This window comes from Poecilia reticulata, linkage group LG18 (genome assembly GCF_000633615.1).
Source record: "Poecilia reticulata strain Guanapo linkage group LG18, Guppy_female_1.0+MT, whole genome shotgun sequence".
Taxonomy (NCBI): Eukaryota; Metazoa; Chordata; class Actinopteri; order Cyprinodontiformes; family Poeciliidae; genus Poecilia; species Poecilia reticulata.
Window position 1 is genome coordinate 5749439 of NC_024348.1, and position 20374 is coordinate 5769812.

General features: G+C 37.7%; 1 protein-coding gene across 1 annotated transcript; it reads left to right on the top strand.

Annotated features, from left to right (window-relative positions):
- Positions 1 to 1244: 1244 nt before the first annotated feature.
- rasl11a (RAS-like, family 11, member A) lies at positions 1245 to 10025 on the top strand. Its single transcript, XM_008435146.2, has 8 exons — positions 1245 to 1858; positions 3767 to 3823; positions 3953 to 4035; positions 5374 to 5414; positions 5504 to 5633; positions 6424 to 6499; positions 7950 to 8026; positions 8835 to 10025. The coding sequence occupies exons 1-8, from the start codon at positions 1702 to 1704 to the stop codon at positions 8979 to 8981; spliced, it is 768 nt and encodes a 255-aa protein (XP_008433368.1). The 5' UTR covers positions 1245 to 1701; the 3' UTR covers positions 8982 to 10025.
- The last annotated feature ends 10349 nt before the right edge of the window (positions 10026 to 20374 follow it).

Here is a 20374-nt window from a genome sequence, read left to right on the forward strand (position 1 = left end):
TAATTTTAAAAACTGCACGTGTTTTGAACAAAAAGTTGTTGTTTTTTTTGTTTTTGCTTTTGCTTCATGCAGCAAACAGTGTCAAAACCATGATGATCTTTGATGTTTTATTCTGAAAATACAAGCAGAAGGTTTCCGCTTTAGTTGCTGTTTTTTTTTCTGTTGTAGTTTAGAGTTTCCTGCCGTCCACTCTCGGAGGTTGTGAGGGAGTGTTGCTGAAGAGCTACTTACTTGTTCATAAGTGTTGGTTTGGTTCTTTACAGGGCGCCGGATTGGTGGGCGGCGTTTAAGTATTGCATGTAATTACCATCTGCCTGTCGAAGACTTTTTGTTGCTGTTTTAGGCAATAAGACAGTTTTATCTCAGTAGTCTCTGAAATATATAAATTCTTTATAAAAAAAAAACAAAACAAAACATTATTTTGCGTGTTTTTAATATTATTTCACAGTACAATAGTTATACTGAATTAGAAGATTCTCCAAATGCAAATCATTAAAGAAACGTCAAAACAACAGATAAGATAAAACCAAGCAATAAAATAAATAATGTTGCATTTGGGGTTTTGTTATCTAACCATCAGTCAGTCTGTCTGTCGATCTATCTATCTATTGGTTTTAATTGTTTTTCTACCATCTCAGTTTTTTTTTTCATTTTAATTCACAAAATAATACAATTAAGCACACATATAAATGTTTTATAGTCCCAGAATATAGAAGTATTATTTATCTAAAATAGACATTGCAAGGCTTACATCCAAACAAGAATCCTCTGAAACGAAGAAAATGAAATATTATTATTATTATTATTATTATTAGTAGTAGTAGTAGTAGTAGTAGTAGTAGTAGTAGTAGTAATAATAATAATAATAATAATAATAATAATAATAATAATAATAATAATAATAATAATAATATATTTTAATATGTCATTTATATAATTATTTTCTAAAGAACATAAGTAAAATTTAGTTTGTTGTTTTTTTTAAATAGGTTATTTTTTCCCCTCTCTCTCCTTTACAATTGAAATTGACGGACTTCCATACAGAAGTATCCATATAGAGAAAAAGTGATGGAACACCAACTTAAAGAGTGATGGTTTAAAATCCCAATCCACGTCTTTGTTTAAACCTTTTCTTCGTCCCACTTGATTGAATGCTGGTGCTGTCATCGTCTATAACGCATTAGGCTGTCCAGGCTGAGGAGTCAGGCCGAATTCCCACTGGTCTCCCGGGAAAATGTGAGGGGACGGATCAAAGTCTACATCCCTCCCTCTCATCACTCCTTCTGCTCTTTATCCACAGCCAGAGGCATCTGGAATCTCCGGGAACCGGATCGTTTTCCTTTTAGCTATTAAAGCGTAAAAATGGATCAGTAACGCGGTTAATGATGCCTCTGTTGTGGAGCTAAAAGTCAGTTTTACCCCAGCAGAGAAAGACTTGGAAGAAATTGTGGCACACTTGGATAATAACTGGGAATTATTAGGGCAAACCAAATTTTGCTGATCAGTTTCTAGCTGTCGCTCTGCGGAAAACAAGAGGGATTTTTTTTTCTTTCTTTCTTTTTGTTTGTTGTTGTTTTGGTTCACATCTGGATTGACCGTAGGAATACAAACACGGAGTGATTTCTCACAGAGTCGCAGGAATTTGCTACAATTTTCCCCATAAAGCTCGGAGACAGTTCTGAGGGTTTAGAGGGGAGCTAAATGCGGCTGTCTGGCGATTCTGCCCCGGGAAGTATGAACAGCAGCGGGTCTGGCAACTTTCTGCTGGTCCCCATCCCGGAGTATCCCCTGCTGGACTGTGTCCCCAACAAGACGGTGAAGATCGTGGTGCTGGGCGCCAGTAACGTCGGGAAAACCGGTATGGCGGTGGGATGCAGTGTATCTTGTGTGTCCGGGAAAGTTTTCATTCGGATTAGTTGCATTAGTATTCAAGCGATAAATGGAGTCAAACCGTTTTTATGACCAAAACGTTATTGTGACCCAGCTCACCTAAAGAGAAACAATTAGTTGTCAAATTTTTTAGGTGGCGGAGGAATTAATACCATTGTTCGACGACAGAGGGCGATAAACAGTACTGATTTCCTGAAAATGAAAAAAATAAAAATAAATATAAAAGATCAAGCAGCATTTGAATTGATTTAATATCGCTCATGAACTATGAGGGTAATAAAATACAATGTAGTTGGCTATAGAGGTACGAACATAATCATTTCTATAATTTACACATAATATTTATAAAAATAACAACTTCAATATATTTTTTGAAATGCTGGAAGTTCAGTTTTAATGGATGATGTCAGTCACAGTGTTAAATTATTTTTGAAACATTGTGTTTAACAAAACACGACTTATAGAAATATTCTGTTAGAGAGCAGGTTTCTTCACAGACAGATCCAGTGGTTGGAAATAAACATTGATAAATTTAAGAATTATATTATTTTGCACTTTACGAGGAAGCTCATTTATCATACAGACAGAAATTTCATGAGGTAAATGTTATCACTGAAATATTTAAACTTTTGTCCAGCTCTGTCAGGTCACAACGGTACACTTTAATATATTTGGTTTGTGCTACAGACCAATGAATGTTTGGAGTGAAATAATTGTTGACTAATCTATTCCAAGTGATTTAATTTCGTACTTTTTGCCCTATATGTAACTCGAGATGGACAGATTCTCATGACGGCAATAGCTCACACCCGACACAAATGACCAAAATGCTAAAGGTCCCAGAGAAACATTTGATTGCATTTTGTGTTTTTTTTTCCTTTTCGTTAGCTAGCGTCAGAAAGCTAAACAGTTTTCTTACACTAGATGAACTGAAGGCCTCAGCTGGGAAAACAACAGTGAGCAATCCACACTGCATGTGCAATGAGGCAGGAATGTACTGTCTGTAGCAAATCTGGGAGAATCATCAAACTCAGTTATCTGGAAAAGAAGAGCATCACATGTCATAATGTATTACCTCGGCTAATAATCCATGAGTTATTAGTGCTGTACTCCCATTCTGCCTTCAGACAGTATAACACCATCTTCTGTCAGATCCCAGTCTACCAAACCACATTCAATGGCACCACTGTTTAAAACGGTAAAAAAAAAGACATAAATTTGCATTGTAGTAACTCTAACGACTTTTGGAGATTTTCTTTTACCTCATTTATCATCTTGCTCACTGTGTGTTGTGGCAAGAAAAACTCTGGTAATAATTCTCCTTTTTTGTCACTTTTACCACTTTCACACAGAATATTAATACAATACATTGAAGTCAGAGAGATGCAATGACCCACCAGCATCTCTAGATCTTATCCAGTGTGTCACCATGCGACTTTAATGAACAAACACAAAATCTTACCAAGTATTTTTGGTCCAGTTTCTAGTGCAAATATCTTAGTGCTCTTGAAATAAGACAAAACTAACATACAAGTAACTTTTCAACAAGATACAGGAGCTTGTTTTAAGTAAATAATTCATCGATATTGATGAAAATGTACAAGTTGACAGATTGTTTCACTTGCATGCATTTGAAAGTGAAACAATCTGCTAATGTATTAGTACTTTTTTGTCAATATGGAGGGATTATTTACTAAAAAGGAGCTCCTATTTCTTGCTGAAAAGTTACTTGTGAGTTAGTTTTGCCTTATTTCAAGTGCACCAAGATATTTGCACTAGAAACTGGACCAAAAATACTTGGCAAGATTTTGTGTTTTCCATTGCTCTTCTTCCTCATCTTTACGTCACTGATTGACAAATTCTGTTTCACTTTCAGCTCTGATTGTCAGGTTTCTGACTAAGAGGTTCATTGGAGATTATGAAGCAAACACAGGTGAGTTCTCCCCCCCCCCCCCCCCCCCCCATTCATCTGACTGCCTTTGCCACCAGCGAGCCCCCACCACAATTGATCCTCTCATCCCTTCACATTCACCCTTCCACCCGGATCTCTTTGTCTCCGCAGGAGCGCTCTACTCCAGAAAGGTCACAATGGATGGGGAGGAAGTGTCGCTTCAGATTCAGGACACACCCTGCGTTGCCCTCCAGGTTAATTTAAGTGAAGCAAATTACTTGTAGGCATTTGTTTCTAAGAATGTGTGTTAATGAGGTTATTATCTATTGTACATTTTTAAATAGTAGCAGGAAGTTGACAGGAAAGACATTTTTTGAGGCAGACGTATTAGAGTCTTTCAGTTTGCGTAGGTTTTATAAGGTATGCATATGATGTATGGTACTAGTGGCATGCCAGAAACAGACCTTTTGTTATTTTATTCATTTTACCAAGAAGTCAGTAAAGAAAAGAAAACATGGACAGTAGTAAGTTTCTGACTAGTTAGTTTCTGTGGAATAAAAACTTGGCACTACGGAGGTTAAGGCTATAGAGAGCATTACAAATTGTTACATTTTTTTCTGTAAATTTTTGTCGTGATGTAGATCTTGAATTTCAATCATAATGCCCTTAAAAAGTCTTAAATTTGAGTCGAAACCTGCAGAAACCCTGCTCCTCGCCTTTCATTTTTTCCACAGATCTGAGTCGTGCTTTGTCTTAAAATTTCAGGTTATTAATTGGAAATGTAGGACTAAGATTTGAAAAAGAGCACTACAAATAGTCAGGGATTTCAACAGGCATATAATGGAATAACTGGATAATTGAGCTGAAATAATTTTCTGACTGGCTGGCAGAAAATTAACTGCACTGGAATGTTGTTTCTAGATACCGATTCCGCCCACACACATGGACTGGCTTTAATGAGGTGACTTGGCAACCTGACAGCCGTCTGTATCAACACAGACGATGTATCAAATATAGCGACCTTGATATGTTAAGATACACGTTTCATTTTTATTCCCTGGGCAATTTCACTTGACCTTATGTCTTGGCACAGCACGGTCTGTACTGAACTTGGAAAAATACTTGTTCTATTCAATGTGATTCTAGCAATTATGAGACCAAATTTTGGGGAATGTAAATGATGTGCAGTTCAAATTTGCCTTAAAATTAAAGCTAATTAGGCTGCATTTGCATTGCTGGACATTTGGCTTAAGTTTTGTAATCATAAGTGAGTTTGAGTGGTTTTTTTTGTTGTTGTGGGCGTACAACTCTTGTTTTGAAACTTCGCAATAAGAATAAAAGGATAACAATATTGTATGTGTCTGATAACATTAAGTGTAATTAGTTCACGCCTGCAGAACTCACAGAGAGAGAGAGAGAGAAAGAGAGAGAGAGAGAAAGAGAGAGGCCAAAGTTAAAAACTGTGATTTTCAATTCATACTTCATAACATTTAATTGACACATTCAGTCTATGCTACTCATTTCTCTTGGCTATGAGCTGGCAGCCAAAGCACCACCTGCGTACTCATGTCACTCTTTTTGTGTTTTGGCAGGATGATGCTGAAGGCCTGTACTGCCAGGAGCAGATCAACAGGTCAGGCTCAAATCACATCACTGTAAGTTTTAACATAAAATTAATGTTTTCAAGCTTATTTTCTTTATTTTTTCCCTTTTTATCCTCAGGTCCATCTATTGGGCAGATGGGTATGTGTTGGTTTTCTCCATTACAGACAACAGTAGCTACAGAACCATTCAACCTCTGTACCAGCACATCAGGCGCATACACCCGTCTGGAAACATCCCAGTTATCCTGGTAAGGATGATTCATGTGAATAAATGTTAGATCAGGGGTGTGCTGTGGTGACGCAGGGGTTAAGCACAGTCCACATATGGAGGTCTCAGTCCTCGACGTGGCCGTCGCAGGTTCGATTCCTGGCCTGGCGACCTTTGCCGCATGTCTTCCCCTTCTCTCACTATCCACCTTCCTGTCAACTAAATATCAAATAAAGGCCACTAGAGCCAATAAAGCCTTTAAAATAAATGTTAGATCAATTCCATCCAATTGATATTCCATCAGCCATGTTTTTGAATTATTTTCAGCTACAGTAGCTCGCTAAAGTACGCATACTCTGAATATTTTGTTTATATTTGTCATATTACATATATGAAATTCAGTGTCTTTTATTGGGATTTTATGCAACATACCAAAACAAAATATTTTAAAGTTGTGAAGGGAAAGGAACGTATACATGATTGAATAACTCTAAACCTTCAACCAGAGCTACAGTGAAGCACCTAAAGACATATTCAGGTGTTACAATGTCCCAGACAAAGTCCAAACCTAAATCTAATCTAGATTTACCATAGAGCTTCTGTGGGAAGACTTTAAATTTTGTTCATAGACCCTCTCCTCCCATTCTAAGTTAGACTTTTCCTGCAACAAAGCAAGAGGTGATTTCGCAAAGTATTCAGTCTCAATAAAACGTGTTAAGGTTTCTGGGTGTAATGTGCTAACAGTATTTATTTCAACGCAGACCAGACAAGAAGCCTACCAACCTTAATCCCGTAATCTAATCTGCATCCTAATCTGTTCCCCGCTGCAGGTTGGCAACAAGAGTGACCTGCTCCGAGCTCGACAAGTGCCCGCAGAGGAGGGCGACACGTTAGCAACTTCACTAGGTGTGGCATTTCTCGGCTTTCACTAGTCATGACTTGAATTCAGTGCAGAATAACCGGTGTTAGGGCTGAGTCTTTTGAAATACTTGCATCTGACTGGAGTCTATGTAATTTTGAAATGCAAATGAAAATGTTAATGTCTCTGGAGAAGATTCCAAGTTTTGCTTTGATCATTGAATGGAGCAACACCTTATCCCTGCAGTTGCCCAGGTATACCTGGCAATATTCAGTGTTGTGTGAATAATAATTAAAGATAAAGATGCTCCTAGGCTTTTCAAAGACTGGTGACAAGTAAAGATCAGGAATTATTTAGACTTTGGGAACTTTAGCATTGTGTACCTAGAGATGAGTGAATCTTCGCTGGCACAGACAGAGAGAATGCACAGCTTAGCATGAGATTAAGTTTCATTAACATCGGATTATTGCTTTGGCAACTTTGCAAATTTTGTTGCAGTTGTCCATATGTATTGTTCATATTAAGTTCCTATACCATACAATTTATTTGAGTAATACATGGCAGCCTGGGTAAACTGCAGATGAAGTTATATGTGTTTCTAAATCAGAGAAACGCATTGTTTCTTAGGCACCTGTTTCCATAAAACTTAAAAACACAATTCATATATGCAATAATAATACACACTCCCTTTGAATTAAATGGTTATTTTATAGAAATCAGTTATTATTTACACTGATGACCGAGCTTTTGATCTGTTAAAAGTAATGTTCCATCTAAAATCCCTAACACCGAAAGCATCGGGTACTCATTTTTACACTTTCTACTTCAGGTAGGCTTCTGGCTGCTGATAGGAACTCAACAAAACCGATCTCTGCTGAACCGATCTCCATTTAGAACTTCTATATTTAAGAAAGGACTTTGTCCCAACTTTAGTAATGGCTGAAATGTGTTTCTGAAAAGCTTCTTGCATTTACCTAGGAGACATACAGCATAATAACACCAGCAGCTACAATCTAAGTTGACAAAATTCAAACTTTATAACTTAAGGTAACCATTTATATATTTATAAAAAGCATTCCCAATGTTCCTTTGTGATTCTTTATATTTTGACCCACTCTGAGTGTCTGCAAGGTTGATGTTTTTGGTTATCAAGTGAAATATCTCTAAAGCTATTTGATGTTCGTGGTTCACAGGAGATAATTGGTCCCTCACTTCCTGCCTTGTTCTTGATCCAAGAATTCTTGCTTGCTTGGTTTGGAAAAAAGCAAGATAAGTAAACAAACAGCCAGTTCCTAGATGGGTTAATTGGGGTCAAGCGCAGGTCACACCAACTAATCCCAACAGCTTCAAAACTAAGGAACAGGCCTAGTTGAGCTCCCTTACAGATTAGTTGCCTCGATAAACTGTATCCTAGATGTTGCCTGATGTGAGAGGAATGCTGACAATTATCGGGATGATGATGAGCAAACCCAATCTGAACCATGTCTCTGATCGCAGGGGGTGTTTACTTCGAGGCCTCAGCCAGAGAGAACCACGAGGGAGTCCATGCCGCCTTCCTCCATCTCTGCCAGGAGGTTAGGCCTTATCTTTCTGTCAAAAAACGTTTGATTGGTGAGGAGGCGGGAGTCCACATTTACAGAACAGCTGTCCCAATGACAGCATCTTATTTAGCTCCCAGGGTGTTGGTCATTTTTAGATCCACCATTCTTTTAAGTAATTTTATGCTCTGTGGGAGCTAGGACAGTTGAATGATGCCTAAAAAAGCGGAAATACCATCTGTTTATCTTTTTGGCCTTAAAGGGAAACCAAACTGCATTGTAATTTTTTTTTCTCTAGCAGAGTAACAGTCGTTACCCTCAGGGAGGATCACTGAATGTGCAGTTTCCTGCTTCTTGCTCACACGTGCAAAGCCAGCACTGCTAAAACACAAAATCTTACCAGATAATTTTTTTTGTCTCATTCCTGATCTTCATTCTCTTGAAGTAACTTTTCAGCAAGATATAGGAGCTTGTTTTAACTAAATAATTCCATAATAAAAAAATACAGGTGCAATAATTCCACTGCCAGATTATTTCACTTGTAACATGGGAAAAATGTCTTAATCTCTTGTTATAAGTAAAAAAATAAATAAATCTGCCATTGGAACTAGTACATTTTATTAATAAAATGTAAAATAAGCTCCTATATCTTGCTGAAATGTCACTTTAAGCTCAGGTAGTGTTTTTTCAAGTGTTCTTGAAATTTAGTAGAAAATGAATTTGTATTTGATCCTAAATATAAACAGAATCCTTAAACAGACTTAGGCTGTATCCATTTGATTGAATTGCTTCATTGAAACAATTTAAAATGGAAACCTCCTAAAATCTGCCTTCTGTGCATCAGGTGATCCGGGCCCTGGGAGGCGGGAACGGAGAGAAGAGAAAGGGCGGCCTACACCTGGCCAGACCCAAGTCTCCCAATATGCAGGAGCTGAAGAGGAGGTTCAGACAGGTGCTTTCCTCCAAAGTAAAATCAGCTACAACTATCTGACCTGGAGCTGAACGGGGACAAAGCGTGACACAGTAGCAGCTTCCACGCAGGAGACGATATCAAAGTCTTCTGTTGAAATTAAAAGGTTCGGCGTCTAAAGAGGGACATGAATACTGCTGAGGTGCTCTGAGGGGATCAAAGCCTTTCAAAGAGCACAAGGAGTTCCTCCTTAGATAGACAGATAAAGGCAGAGACTGAGTTTAGCTCTGGAAAAGACTCCTGGTCAGCAGAATCTCCTTGCTGGGATTAACAAAGAGCAGAAGTGATTCATTTCTTGTTCTCAAGAGAATGAAAATGACAATGTTTTTTTTTTTTAACCCAAATCAATAAAATCTTTTAGAATTTCATCCAAAGATAGATTCTTATATTATACTTATGAACTTTGTTCTTTATTTTTCATTTCCACTGGTGTTGTTGTTTTAAACAGCTGATGTAAATCTTTTTACATGTCGGGATTTTTTTAAATAATAAAGAAAATGCCTTCCTCGCATCCTTGTTGAGGATATTTTGAACAAAAACAGGAAATGACCCCAAAATGCAAGAGTTCATGGCTACACAAAAAGACAAATGACAGAGGACGGAAATCCTTTTATTCCAAATTGAGGAGCGAGTTCCTCATCTTTAAGGATGCCCTGGGCCACAGATGCACTATTTACAGAATGAAAATATATAAGATCTGTTCAAATGAGAAAGAAGTCATTTTACAACATACGCTGAAAAAACAGACAGGTAGCGTCCAACCAATAAAAAGGGTTTAATAATTTCCATAAATTTTATTCTATTGTTGCTCAGTCTTTAAAAAGTTGTTTAAAGAAAGTAAGTCCCATCTGTTCGCAATCCTTTTGTACCAATAAATTGTTGGTATCAACCCTATAAAATACTGCCTGTTCTGTATGAAGATCATGACTTGGTTTATAGAAACGGTGTATGTTTTTATTTGATTTGTCCCTGTGTATGCGTCTGTGTGTTTCCACTGTTCTCATGACCTCTCCTGCTGCTGAAAACACACACGCACAGAATTCCCAATAAAGACAAATTCCTCCTCATCTGGAATTTCTTTCTGGGTCACTGAGCCACTAGTCTTTAGCACTACACACACACGCGCACGCACGCACGCACGCACGCACGCACGCACGCACGCACGCACATCCTTGTACTTCTATCTAAGTGAGGACTTTGCATTGTCTTCCATTAATTTTAGTAACTGCGTATAATCAAGACATTTGCCCTCACCCTAACCCATATTGGTCTATTCCTAAACCTATGTTGACAAAATATACTTCATACCTAACTAACAGATGTTCAAAAAAGTGATGACGAGGAAAGGTCCTCACTTTCACAAAGGACATTCCTTTATGAGTAAATATTGTAAAAGTGGTCCTCTAGATGTAGTATATACAAGAACACACACGCACACACACATACACAGTTACGTTTCTCTGTCTCTGCTGGAACTTTCCATTGTTTTCCATTCATTTCCACAGCCTAATCCTGACCCTTACACTAAACCTAACTATTACCAGTACATGCCTAACTCTAGACCTAACCAAAACTCAATTCACACCTTAGTCCTAAACCCAACCCTAAAACAGCACTTTTTTATGTGGTCTACCCTCTGGACCCCATAAGGAGCACAGGGTCCTCACAATGTATGTGTTAGGACAATTGTTCCTACAATGTGTCAAAAACAAGAACACACACACACACACAGTATGTTTATCTTCGCAAGGACTTTTTTATTTACTTCCATTAATTTGTCATTAATTTCTACAGCATAACAATGACCATATCACTATGGTATGCCTAACAAACCTAACAATTGCCATTACATGCTTAGCCCTAAACCTCACAATTCACACCGTAATCCTAACTCTAACCTCTAACCTAAAAACAGAATTTGTTCTCATGGGGGCCACATAAGGATCTCTGGATCCTCGGAATGTAGTATTTGTTGCAAAAAAAATGTGCCTTACAAAATGAGAAATGTTAAAACAGACACACACACAATCACACACAGTGAAAAATGTTTGCTGACCCCAACTCTAACCCTTTTGCTCTCTGACCTTTGGAAGCAGCAGGACTCCATCAAATTCAGGAGAAAGCCCTTTCAGAGAACTCGCCATGCAGTTGCTCAACCTGCCATCTGGATGTGTTTAAACAGTGACAACCTTCCTCCACCAAACATAACTTATTCTTTTTTTGTAGGAACATTTTTAAGCTTAAGGATAAGGTAAGTAAATACAATATTGGACTTTTTTTATTTTACCTTTATCTGAAAAAGAGTTTTTATTACATTCTCTGGTGTATTTCGGCCACTTGTTTTCAAATGAGCTCTCAAATTTCTTCCTCTACCATACAAACACACACACACACACACGCGTGCACACACACACACGCACACACACACACACACACACACACACACACACACACACACACACACACACACACACACACACACACACACACACACCAATCTCTAAAATCTCCTTCCTGTGCACTACTGTGCCGCATATTTGGCTCTGCTAGATAAAGAGGAAACTTTTGCACTTTTCCCTCTAGGCCACTTTATCAGCTCCCACTCTGACTTCAGCAGGGAGTTTGTGTGATAGATGGAGACCTAATGTGACATTTATGAGGTTAGATTCATAAAAGTAAGCCTCTTCTAAGTGTTGCCTTTTTTTGGTAAGGGCAGTCCGAGCTTTACTGGGATCCGTTTCAAATGTTAGAAAAGCTGGGAGAACAAGATGACTTTGATATATATTAGATGTCCAACTCTATAATTCATAACAATTTGTTGCACAAGCAGTCACAATATTTGACCATTTTCTGCTTCTGTCACGCTACGACCCACAAACATCGTTGTATTTTACTGGGATTTTATGTGACAGACCTACAGAAGGCTGTGCTGCAATTAGAGCGAGAAGCCTTTTGGGAATGTTTCTACCATTTTTGTACTTCTAGAGACAGAAACTTTGGCCTATTCTGCTTTGCAACCTCAATCAGGCTTGACAGACTGCCAGGTTTGTTTGTCCAAATCTTGCAACAGATTCACAATTTCATCTATGTTAATTTCATCTGGCTGTATATTTAACATGGAAATGCTTTTAACACGTTTAAACAATAACTGTGTTAGTTTTAGTCAAGGCTATCATGCACTTTTGATCTCAGTTCATTCCTTGTTGGTACAAATGGAAAGTCATGCAACAATGCACACAAAATACAACATGGTAAAGTTGCATTTTACTTTTCTTTTTGTGATTAATCCATCCATTTTCTTGACACCCTTGTCCCTCAGTGGGGTTGGGAGGGTGGCTGGTGCCCATCTCCAGCTAACATTTTCGGTGAGAGGCGGGGTCAAGACAGACTTTGACAGACTGGCGACCCTGGACAAGTCGCCAGTCTGTCGAAGGGCAACACAGAGACACACAGGACAAACAACCATGCACACACACACTTACACCTAGGGGCAATTTGGAGAGGCCAATTAACCTGACAGTCATGTTTTTGGACCGTGGGAGGAAACCGGAGTACTCGGAGAAAACCCACGCATGCACAGGGAGAACATGCAAACTCCATGCAGAAAGACCGGGGCCGGGAATTGAACCCAGAACCTTCTTGCTGCAAGGCAACAGCTCTACCAACTGCGCCACTGTGTGGCCCTTTTTGTGATTAAGTTAAGTTTTAATAAGTTTGCAACTACTTTTGATCTGATTGAGCATCATATCAACCAATGCAAAACACAACTTTTACCACATTGCTACTCTCCCAATTCTTCCGTCTTCCCTCCTTTCATAGTCTGTGGGTCGTGAGTTCAACCCAGACGCGACCTTAACTTCCTGCCGCCTCTTAAAGATAACATAGCGGGACTAAATGCATGCATATGTCCACGTACGCAGCTGGGTTATGTCCTATAATGTGCTGCTGCTGATGAAAGGTTTTCCTACGGTGGTCACCAGAGAACACCCACATATATACATTACCTTTGCTTTTAGCAGGAGATAAGCCATTGATAAGTGATGCTTTCTGTCACTGCGCATTACTTTTCTTATCTGTTCCATTTTTAAAAATTTTGTCATTCAAGTTTTTATTTAGGCGTCAAGAACATTTCTCAGCTGCTCCAAAATAGAGGTAAAATAAAGCTATGTTGAAAGATAGAGAAAACTTTAAGAAACGCTTAATATTTATTTTTCACTTTTTAAAATCCGTCAGACTACCTAAAATGAAAATGTTCCTAAACTTACAACACATACATGCACAGAGTCACAACTAAGCAGGCAGAATAATATTATTCATATTATTATTTTTTATATATATAAATGTGGCATCTTTCAAAGTTTTTCTATCATACCTATGAAGGCTAATGAACAACATAATGAAACATAACAAGTATCCCTTTAAGTTACCCCACCGGGTATATTCACTAGTCAGCAGGACTGTTGCTAAGTCTGCAATTTATACACTTTCAGCCATTTGTTTCAAATTGTTCCCATTTATGTGAAGGTCACTAGAAATTGTGGCTCTTTGGAAGCAAAATACAAAGAATTTAGAGCTGACTCGACACTTTTGCTCAGAACCATAGGTAATAAGGAAGGCAGATGGAGTTGATAGACATTTAAGATACAAAATTAGAGGTAATAATGCAACTGAAAAGCTTAGAGAAACATTTTCAGCTTACTTTTCAAGAGAGAGAAACTATGGGAGCAGTTTTTTTCCCTTTATTATAAAATCATGCCATAAATGTTTTTCTGTTCAAATCTGTGAACGTTTAGCTAAAAGTTTCTTTAGAAAGCAGAATCAAAACACTTAGTGATACACTGAGTGCTTCAGGATCCAGACTCCATGCCCTCCATCCAACTACACAACAAACCATTTGATTACAGCTTTGACTATATTACGGCCATCGCCAATCTCCATTCCCAAGTCTTCTTGCAACCTCCTTCACAATTATCTTTAAAAATTTGCTATAATCTATAAGAAAAATTTCCTTAAATCCCCCCAAAAATGTCCTGGCAGAAAATTACAAGGATTTCCCATTAATTGTACAAACATTCTCGTCAACTCTAAAACCAATTTTTCTTTTTTTTTTTAACCATGGTTTAACAGATTACCATGTTTAATTTATTTACATTTCTGTTAGTCCAGAACCGACATTTTCCATGTTATTACATAGAATATCTCATGATACATTAACAAATATTCCGCAAAATAGAAAAACACCTTTTAAAATTGTTGACAGAAAGTTCCTTCATATTTCTATGGTAAATGTACAAATTTTTTATGCATTTCTTTTTAGAGTGCAGTAAAGTACAGACATCTGTAATAAACAACTAATAGTTGTCCTGCCAGAAAATTACCCTCAGCATTAACCTTTTACAACTTGATTGGAAATCCCCGGATAATTGCTGACTGTAAACAGGAAACTTCCCAGAATAAAACACAAATCCCAAACATTGACCTGGAAAACCTCTGTTTCAGTAAGTGAGGGGTTAAAGCTCTGGGGGGTTGAACGCTGGGTTTTCCAGAAGTAGTTCCAAGACGTTTTAAAAAGATTAAACTAAACATTTTTAGCTTAAAAGTGTGTTAGATAGTTGCAGTTTTCCCTTTCGTACTGTTTTATGTAATCTTATGCACATTCTGGTAAAGAGTTTATTCGTGAGCAAGATTTCAAATCTGTTGTTTCTATTTCTGGCTGTGAAGCTCCCAGAGGACAGCCCATTTAGCTTCCCATTTCCCTTCTTTGAGACTGATGCTAATCCCTGCTTCAAGTAGCGCTCTATGAAACTAAACAGAATATTCAGCAGTGACTTCAGAATTCTGCTTTTTATATATTTGTAAAAAAAATTTTTTATAAAAAATCTTATTCCCTGTTATTTTGTTGAGGAAAAGAGTAATATTTTTGTTCAACTATTTTCTCACATCCTCATGATTTTTCGTAACCATTTTGTGATCTCTCAGAAATCTGGAAGTTTTGTAAATGTAGCGCAAAGTACATTGTGTTTGGGATAATTTTCACTTGTTTGCAGTTGTTTCTGCATGTTTCTGTTTTGAGAAAATACATTATTTGTCATTTTGTGAACATTTATGTCATTATTTGCCTGCAAAGATAAGCTGGATTTCAAAGAGTAAAATTGCTTATTTTTATTATGACTATATAGTCAAAAATGGGACAAAATATTTAAAATATATGTATGTTTTTTGTTTCTTCTTCTTCTTTTTCACTATTTGGGCACATCTGAAGGACAGGAGAGAGAAAAAATATCTTTGTGCTCTTCTCTACCTAATAAATTTTGTCTTTGTTTTCTAAAATGAACGAGTAATTTTTCTAAATTTAAAAATATTTGTTATGAAAGACATAAACGCAGTGTTTTATTTAATTTAATTTTGAAACTAAACATTTAATTCTGAAAATAAAAATGTTAAAAATTACATAAATTAGTAAATATTTCCATGAGTTCATGAAAGGAAAATTTCTAGGAAAATCTAGATCTGTATATCAAAGTTCATCTAGAGGTCTGCTTCAAATGATTCATCAAATTTATCCCTAAAATACAGTGGCGCCAACCGGGGTAATGTCCACCTTTGTAACGTCAAAATAAATCGGTTGAGCAAATGGGGGCCAAACTTTCTGAACGCACCCCTGCAGATTTATGTCAGTGCTTTATCTCTGTATTTTCCATAAGCTATCTGTAGGATTTGTGGGATGTTTCAGATAATCCTTGGTTACAGTCGCAAACAAAAACCTCAGTAACTCTCTGTTTGCGTTCTTATCCACATGGCCTCCACTGGGCATGTGGAGGCCACTTATCCAGCCGCCTCACAGACGCTATCTGATGGACGAACAGCTCAACAAGCCAATAAAAAGTCAACCATTGCAAAACCAGCAGTGAGAGATCCAAATCGTGTGCTTGTGTTAGATCATCCAAGGCCTTAAGGATGCCTCTGTGGGTGTGTTTCACTGCTACTTTTGGGACTAGATGACTAATAAATTTAGTCCTTTCGAGTAAAGGCATCCCCCCTGACACACATCTGGCTGTCGGTTGCTCCAAAGTAAACTGGCTGAGATGGAAAGCAACAGGGAGTCTGGCTGCTGATTTATGTGACGCATCATTTAGGAAAGGGGAAATTCTGCAAGGTAGGTCAACTCTGGAAATGAGACCACAAAATGCTGAATCTCAAAGTTGCGATCCTAGCCTGTTCTTCGCAAACCTGTCTTTCATTAATGTATCATTAAAGGTTTTAAATTAGAAACGCCAGATTTGAGGTGAGGGTGATGTGGCCAAGTTAAAGTCAATTCAATTCTTTTCACAGTTTTAGTAATAAAAGCTTTTAAGGCATAATAACCTGGACATCCAAGGTTCAGAGCACGAGCTAAAGTTTTAAGTCAAGTTTATTTTTATCGCACATTTCATTAATGCAATTCAGAGTGTTTTACACTATAAAAACATGATATAGCAACCAATTGCAACACAAGCAACAAACTTTACATCAAAACCCATCGTCAAAAATAATCATAATTAATTATTCATCAAATATATCAATCAATGTTCCAAGTATTGCAGCTCTAAACAGGCGTGGTTTACGCCTTGATTTTAAGGAGTTCAGTGTTTCAGCAGTTTTGAGGTTTTCTGGAAGTTTGTTCCAGATTAGTGGAGCATAAAAACTGAATTCTGCTTCTCCATGTTTGGTTCTGGTTTGGGGAAGCAAAGTGGACTAGAACCAGAAGAAAAAACAGCAAAGGTATTTATTGAATCCTGTTGATGCGTCTGAAATGATACACTGTTGTGAAAGTGTTGTTGCTAACGTACGTGGACATACCTGGCACAAGCCGTTGGTTGGGAACTTCTTTTGTTAATCAGTGACACAAGGCACATTGATGCTCAGACAAAGAAAACAAATGTAGCCCTTTGTTGTGTTCATAGCTTTTTGTTCTGGGATTGTCTCTTAAATGGCTAAAATGTAAATGCAGCTTGTTATCCCAAAAGGCCTCTGGCGGCAGTCTTCCATCAGAACCAGAAGCTTTGACGCAGACGACGTCGCCAGTGGAATTTGAGAACTTGCCTCATCCTGTTTGGAGGTTTCGCAGAGTCCCTCCGGTGCCTGCGTGTCTTCAGAATGACAGGTTCTCCGTCAGTGAATGCTAAGTGGCCGTTTCATCAGGATTCATGAAGAGAGAGCTCCCGATCAATTCAAAGAGTTGCTAAAGCAAGAGGCTGTCAACACTTGGATATAAGGAGAGCATTGGTATGGTATATGACCCTGTGTGTTGAACTCGGCTTCAGGGGAGTTCATGAACACAGTGAGACGGAGAGGTCTACCTGAAGATCAGCCATTTCAATTACTGTTTTGATTTGTTGTTTGATGCCTCTTGTGCAACTATGCACCAGATCTGTCACATAGGCATTCATCATTTCTATGTAACCTGCAGCTATGAACTTATTTGATTGACTCTCAAAGAGGTAATACAGACTTATTCCACAGCATTTGTGCTTTTTAGTGTTGACAAAGTAAGACGTATCACTCTAAGCCAGAGGTTTCAAACTGCATTTCTCGAGGACAATAGTCCTGCAAGTTTTAGATTTGTCCCTTGCCCTACACTGGAATGTCTAAGCTACCTCACTAGCAGTCAATCTATACAGGGCTCTGCTAACAAATTAGTGTTGGAGCCTGAAGTAGAGAGACATTTAAAAACGCTGACCCTTCACGACTGGAGTTTGAGACCCTTGGTCTCAAACTGAGGGACTCAACACAAGGTGAGCGACATCTCTCACCCTCTCACCCTCCATTCACTTCTTATGGAACTTATGCGAAACTTTGTGCATGTAAATTTTCGAGCTTGTACACGTAGAGGTACACACACCGGCTAGCAACACAATATGAGAAAGTTGAACAATAGCTGTTTTTCCATTGACCATATTATTGCGCAAATTGGAATTACAAAAAAAAATTGCTTTATGGAAGTTTCAGGGTGAAACTTGAACTTCCACCCTGAAAGGTGAACCCAACACATCGCTTTTCGCTGTCGTTTTTCGCTCCCTGTGTCGAGCCCATGAAACACTGCTGCACAAAACTATTTGAAAACTTAAAAATTGCATGAAATTATTCCTCTTAAGGCATTCAGTCTTGAAGCCTTAAGAAGCGTGGGTCTTACAATGATGATTTAACCATTTGAGGAATCCAACTGGCAGGTGATGAATACTCATAAGCCTTGAACTTTCCCACGTTTTGTTACATGACACCCACGGATTGCAATTTACTTTATTGTAATTTTTCTTAGGGATTGAGTTAAGTGAAGTGGGAGGAAGCTGATAATTTCCTCTGCCATCGGACTTTTCAATAATCGTGTGCAATAAATCACGTGTGCCTTTTAGGTCACTACATGTGAGCTCTCTGAAGCTGTGAAAAATGTAGGAAAAATGACAATAAATAGATCTGAAAAAGTCTTACTGTTACTTTTTGAGCCTAAATTTTAGCATTTACTAAATGTGCAAATTAATGAGAATTAAAAGTTTAGAATGGTACTTTAGAATGTGGCACTAGATTGACAGAAGGAAAAAATCTAGGCTTTTTACAAACGAATTATCTAACAGTATCACAGTAAAGAGGAATATGCAAGAAGACTGATACACATGAACAATTTTCTACTGCTTTCCATTGGTCTTTCACATTAAATTCCTATAAAATTGTCTAAAGTTTGTGGCTGGAACATGACCAAATGTGGAAAAGTTCTTATGTATTTTTGCAAAGCAGTGTCTCAACAATAGCTGCAAGTATATGAAAGCGTTTGACAGGGCAGGACAATGTTTGCATTACAGAAAGACTCAGAGAGTTTATCTGGCAGGTCAAGTCTTCACATCTGGACTGATTTGTCTTGGTTCAGTCTGAGGTGATGTAACTTTTTTATGAAAACAGCTGCTGAAAATGTTGCTGTAGTTCTCTTGCCCTGGCGAGGGTTGGAACAGTGCTGCAATGTGTACTCAAAAAACCTAATTATTAAAAAAGAGTTTTTATATTAAATTCGTATTTTAAATTGTTGAGTTTTAGAAGTTCAAGATGGGAAAATGAGCCAGAGAAAAATGTAAAAATATCAGCACTCTCCCTAGAAACGTCATTGGCCAAACTGCCTTTTTATCTTAGCTACTTCTGGATCATACTGCCCTCTAGCTTTCAGAGGACGTCAGTGCCTTTGAGAGATATGCAATTGAAACAGCATGAAAGAAGAATGTGAGAGTTTGTTCCTGATTAATTTTTCTCTTTCTCTCTCTGTTTCTCTCCCTTTTTATCTTTCTTTTAACAAACTGCAGTTGTGAAGCAAAATGCAAAACACAACCTAAACTTAATAAAAACTTACTGATCTGAATTTATTTATCCATATACTTTCTTATTGTAATTTGTAAATGGAAAACTCTTAGGTTGAATGTAATGCAGTTAATCAATGATATACATTTTATAATCTAAAAAAAATAATTAAAAGGTAAAAATGTGCATAGAGAATGCAGGACACAGAATAAAAAAAATTTAAGCATTAATTGATTTTGAATCATAGATGCAAAATAGTAAGACATGTCCAACTGTAAGAAATGCCAGATAAATAATACTTCTGTAGCCATTAGGTTGATTTATTTCAGTAACATCCAGTAAAATCTATGAAGCAGTTTTGACAAAACAAAGAAATCCTCAGAGTCCGGAGAACATATGGCGCTGCATTCCTCACAGCCGTGTCCTCAAGTCATGTTTGGTCTGCTCACATGGAGACAAAAGCACCATCAATCCACAAACATGCCTGCACCTACTCGCACAAAACGTCTGCTGCAGTGTTTCAAATTATGGTTTGAACCAAGCGAGGTAAGAGTTTCAATGTGTTATTATAGTTTCATTCAGTAGAGTTTGTGGTTTTTGAGTTACACATTTGAAATCAGGCAAAAGCCCTTTACAGGCCTACAAGGACCTCTGGTTATGTGTCTTTTCCTGCTCTTGTTCATCTGATTCAAAGAAAGACATTACCTCACTAGATACTCTTAGAATATTCTCCAGGAGCCTTTGAATGAATCATTAAAAAAAATAAATCAAAGTGTTCAAACACAGAATCCACATCACCGACTTATCCCTTTCGTTGCTTCCTTGTCCTTTCTTGTATTTTTCTGAGAGTTTTTGTTGTCTCAAGGTGGTTGTCTAGACTTCTCATCTTTCACCAAAAGCATTTTTAAAAGAGAGACTATGTTACATTATTAAAATGCAACTAAATTCTTAGCATCCATAATCCACCCCAACAAAGAACAATTAATAAAAGCTACAGTAAAAGAAAGTATTATGATGACAGTGATGTAAATCATTATCTCTCAAGATTCTGATTGGATTTGACATAATCTGCTAGGACAGGTCGTACACTCAGT

Coding starts and splice junctions, on each gene's coding strand:
- rasl11a (XM_008435146.2), top strand. CDS start 1,702: ATGCGGCTGTCTGGCGATTCTGCCCCGGGAAGTATGAACAGCAGCGGG. Junction 3,824..3,952: donor AGATTATGAAGCAAACACAG/GTGAGTTCTCCC, acceptor TTGTCTCCGCAG/GAGCGCTCTACTCCAGAAAG. Junction 5,415..5,503: donor TGCCAGGAGCAGATCAACAG/GTCAGGCTCAAA, acceptor TTTTATCCTCAG/GTCCATCTATTGGGCAGATG.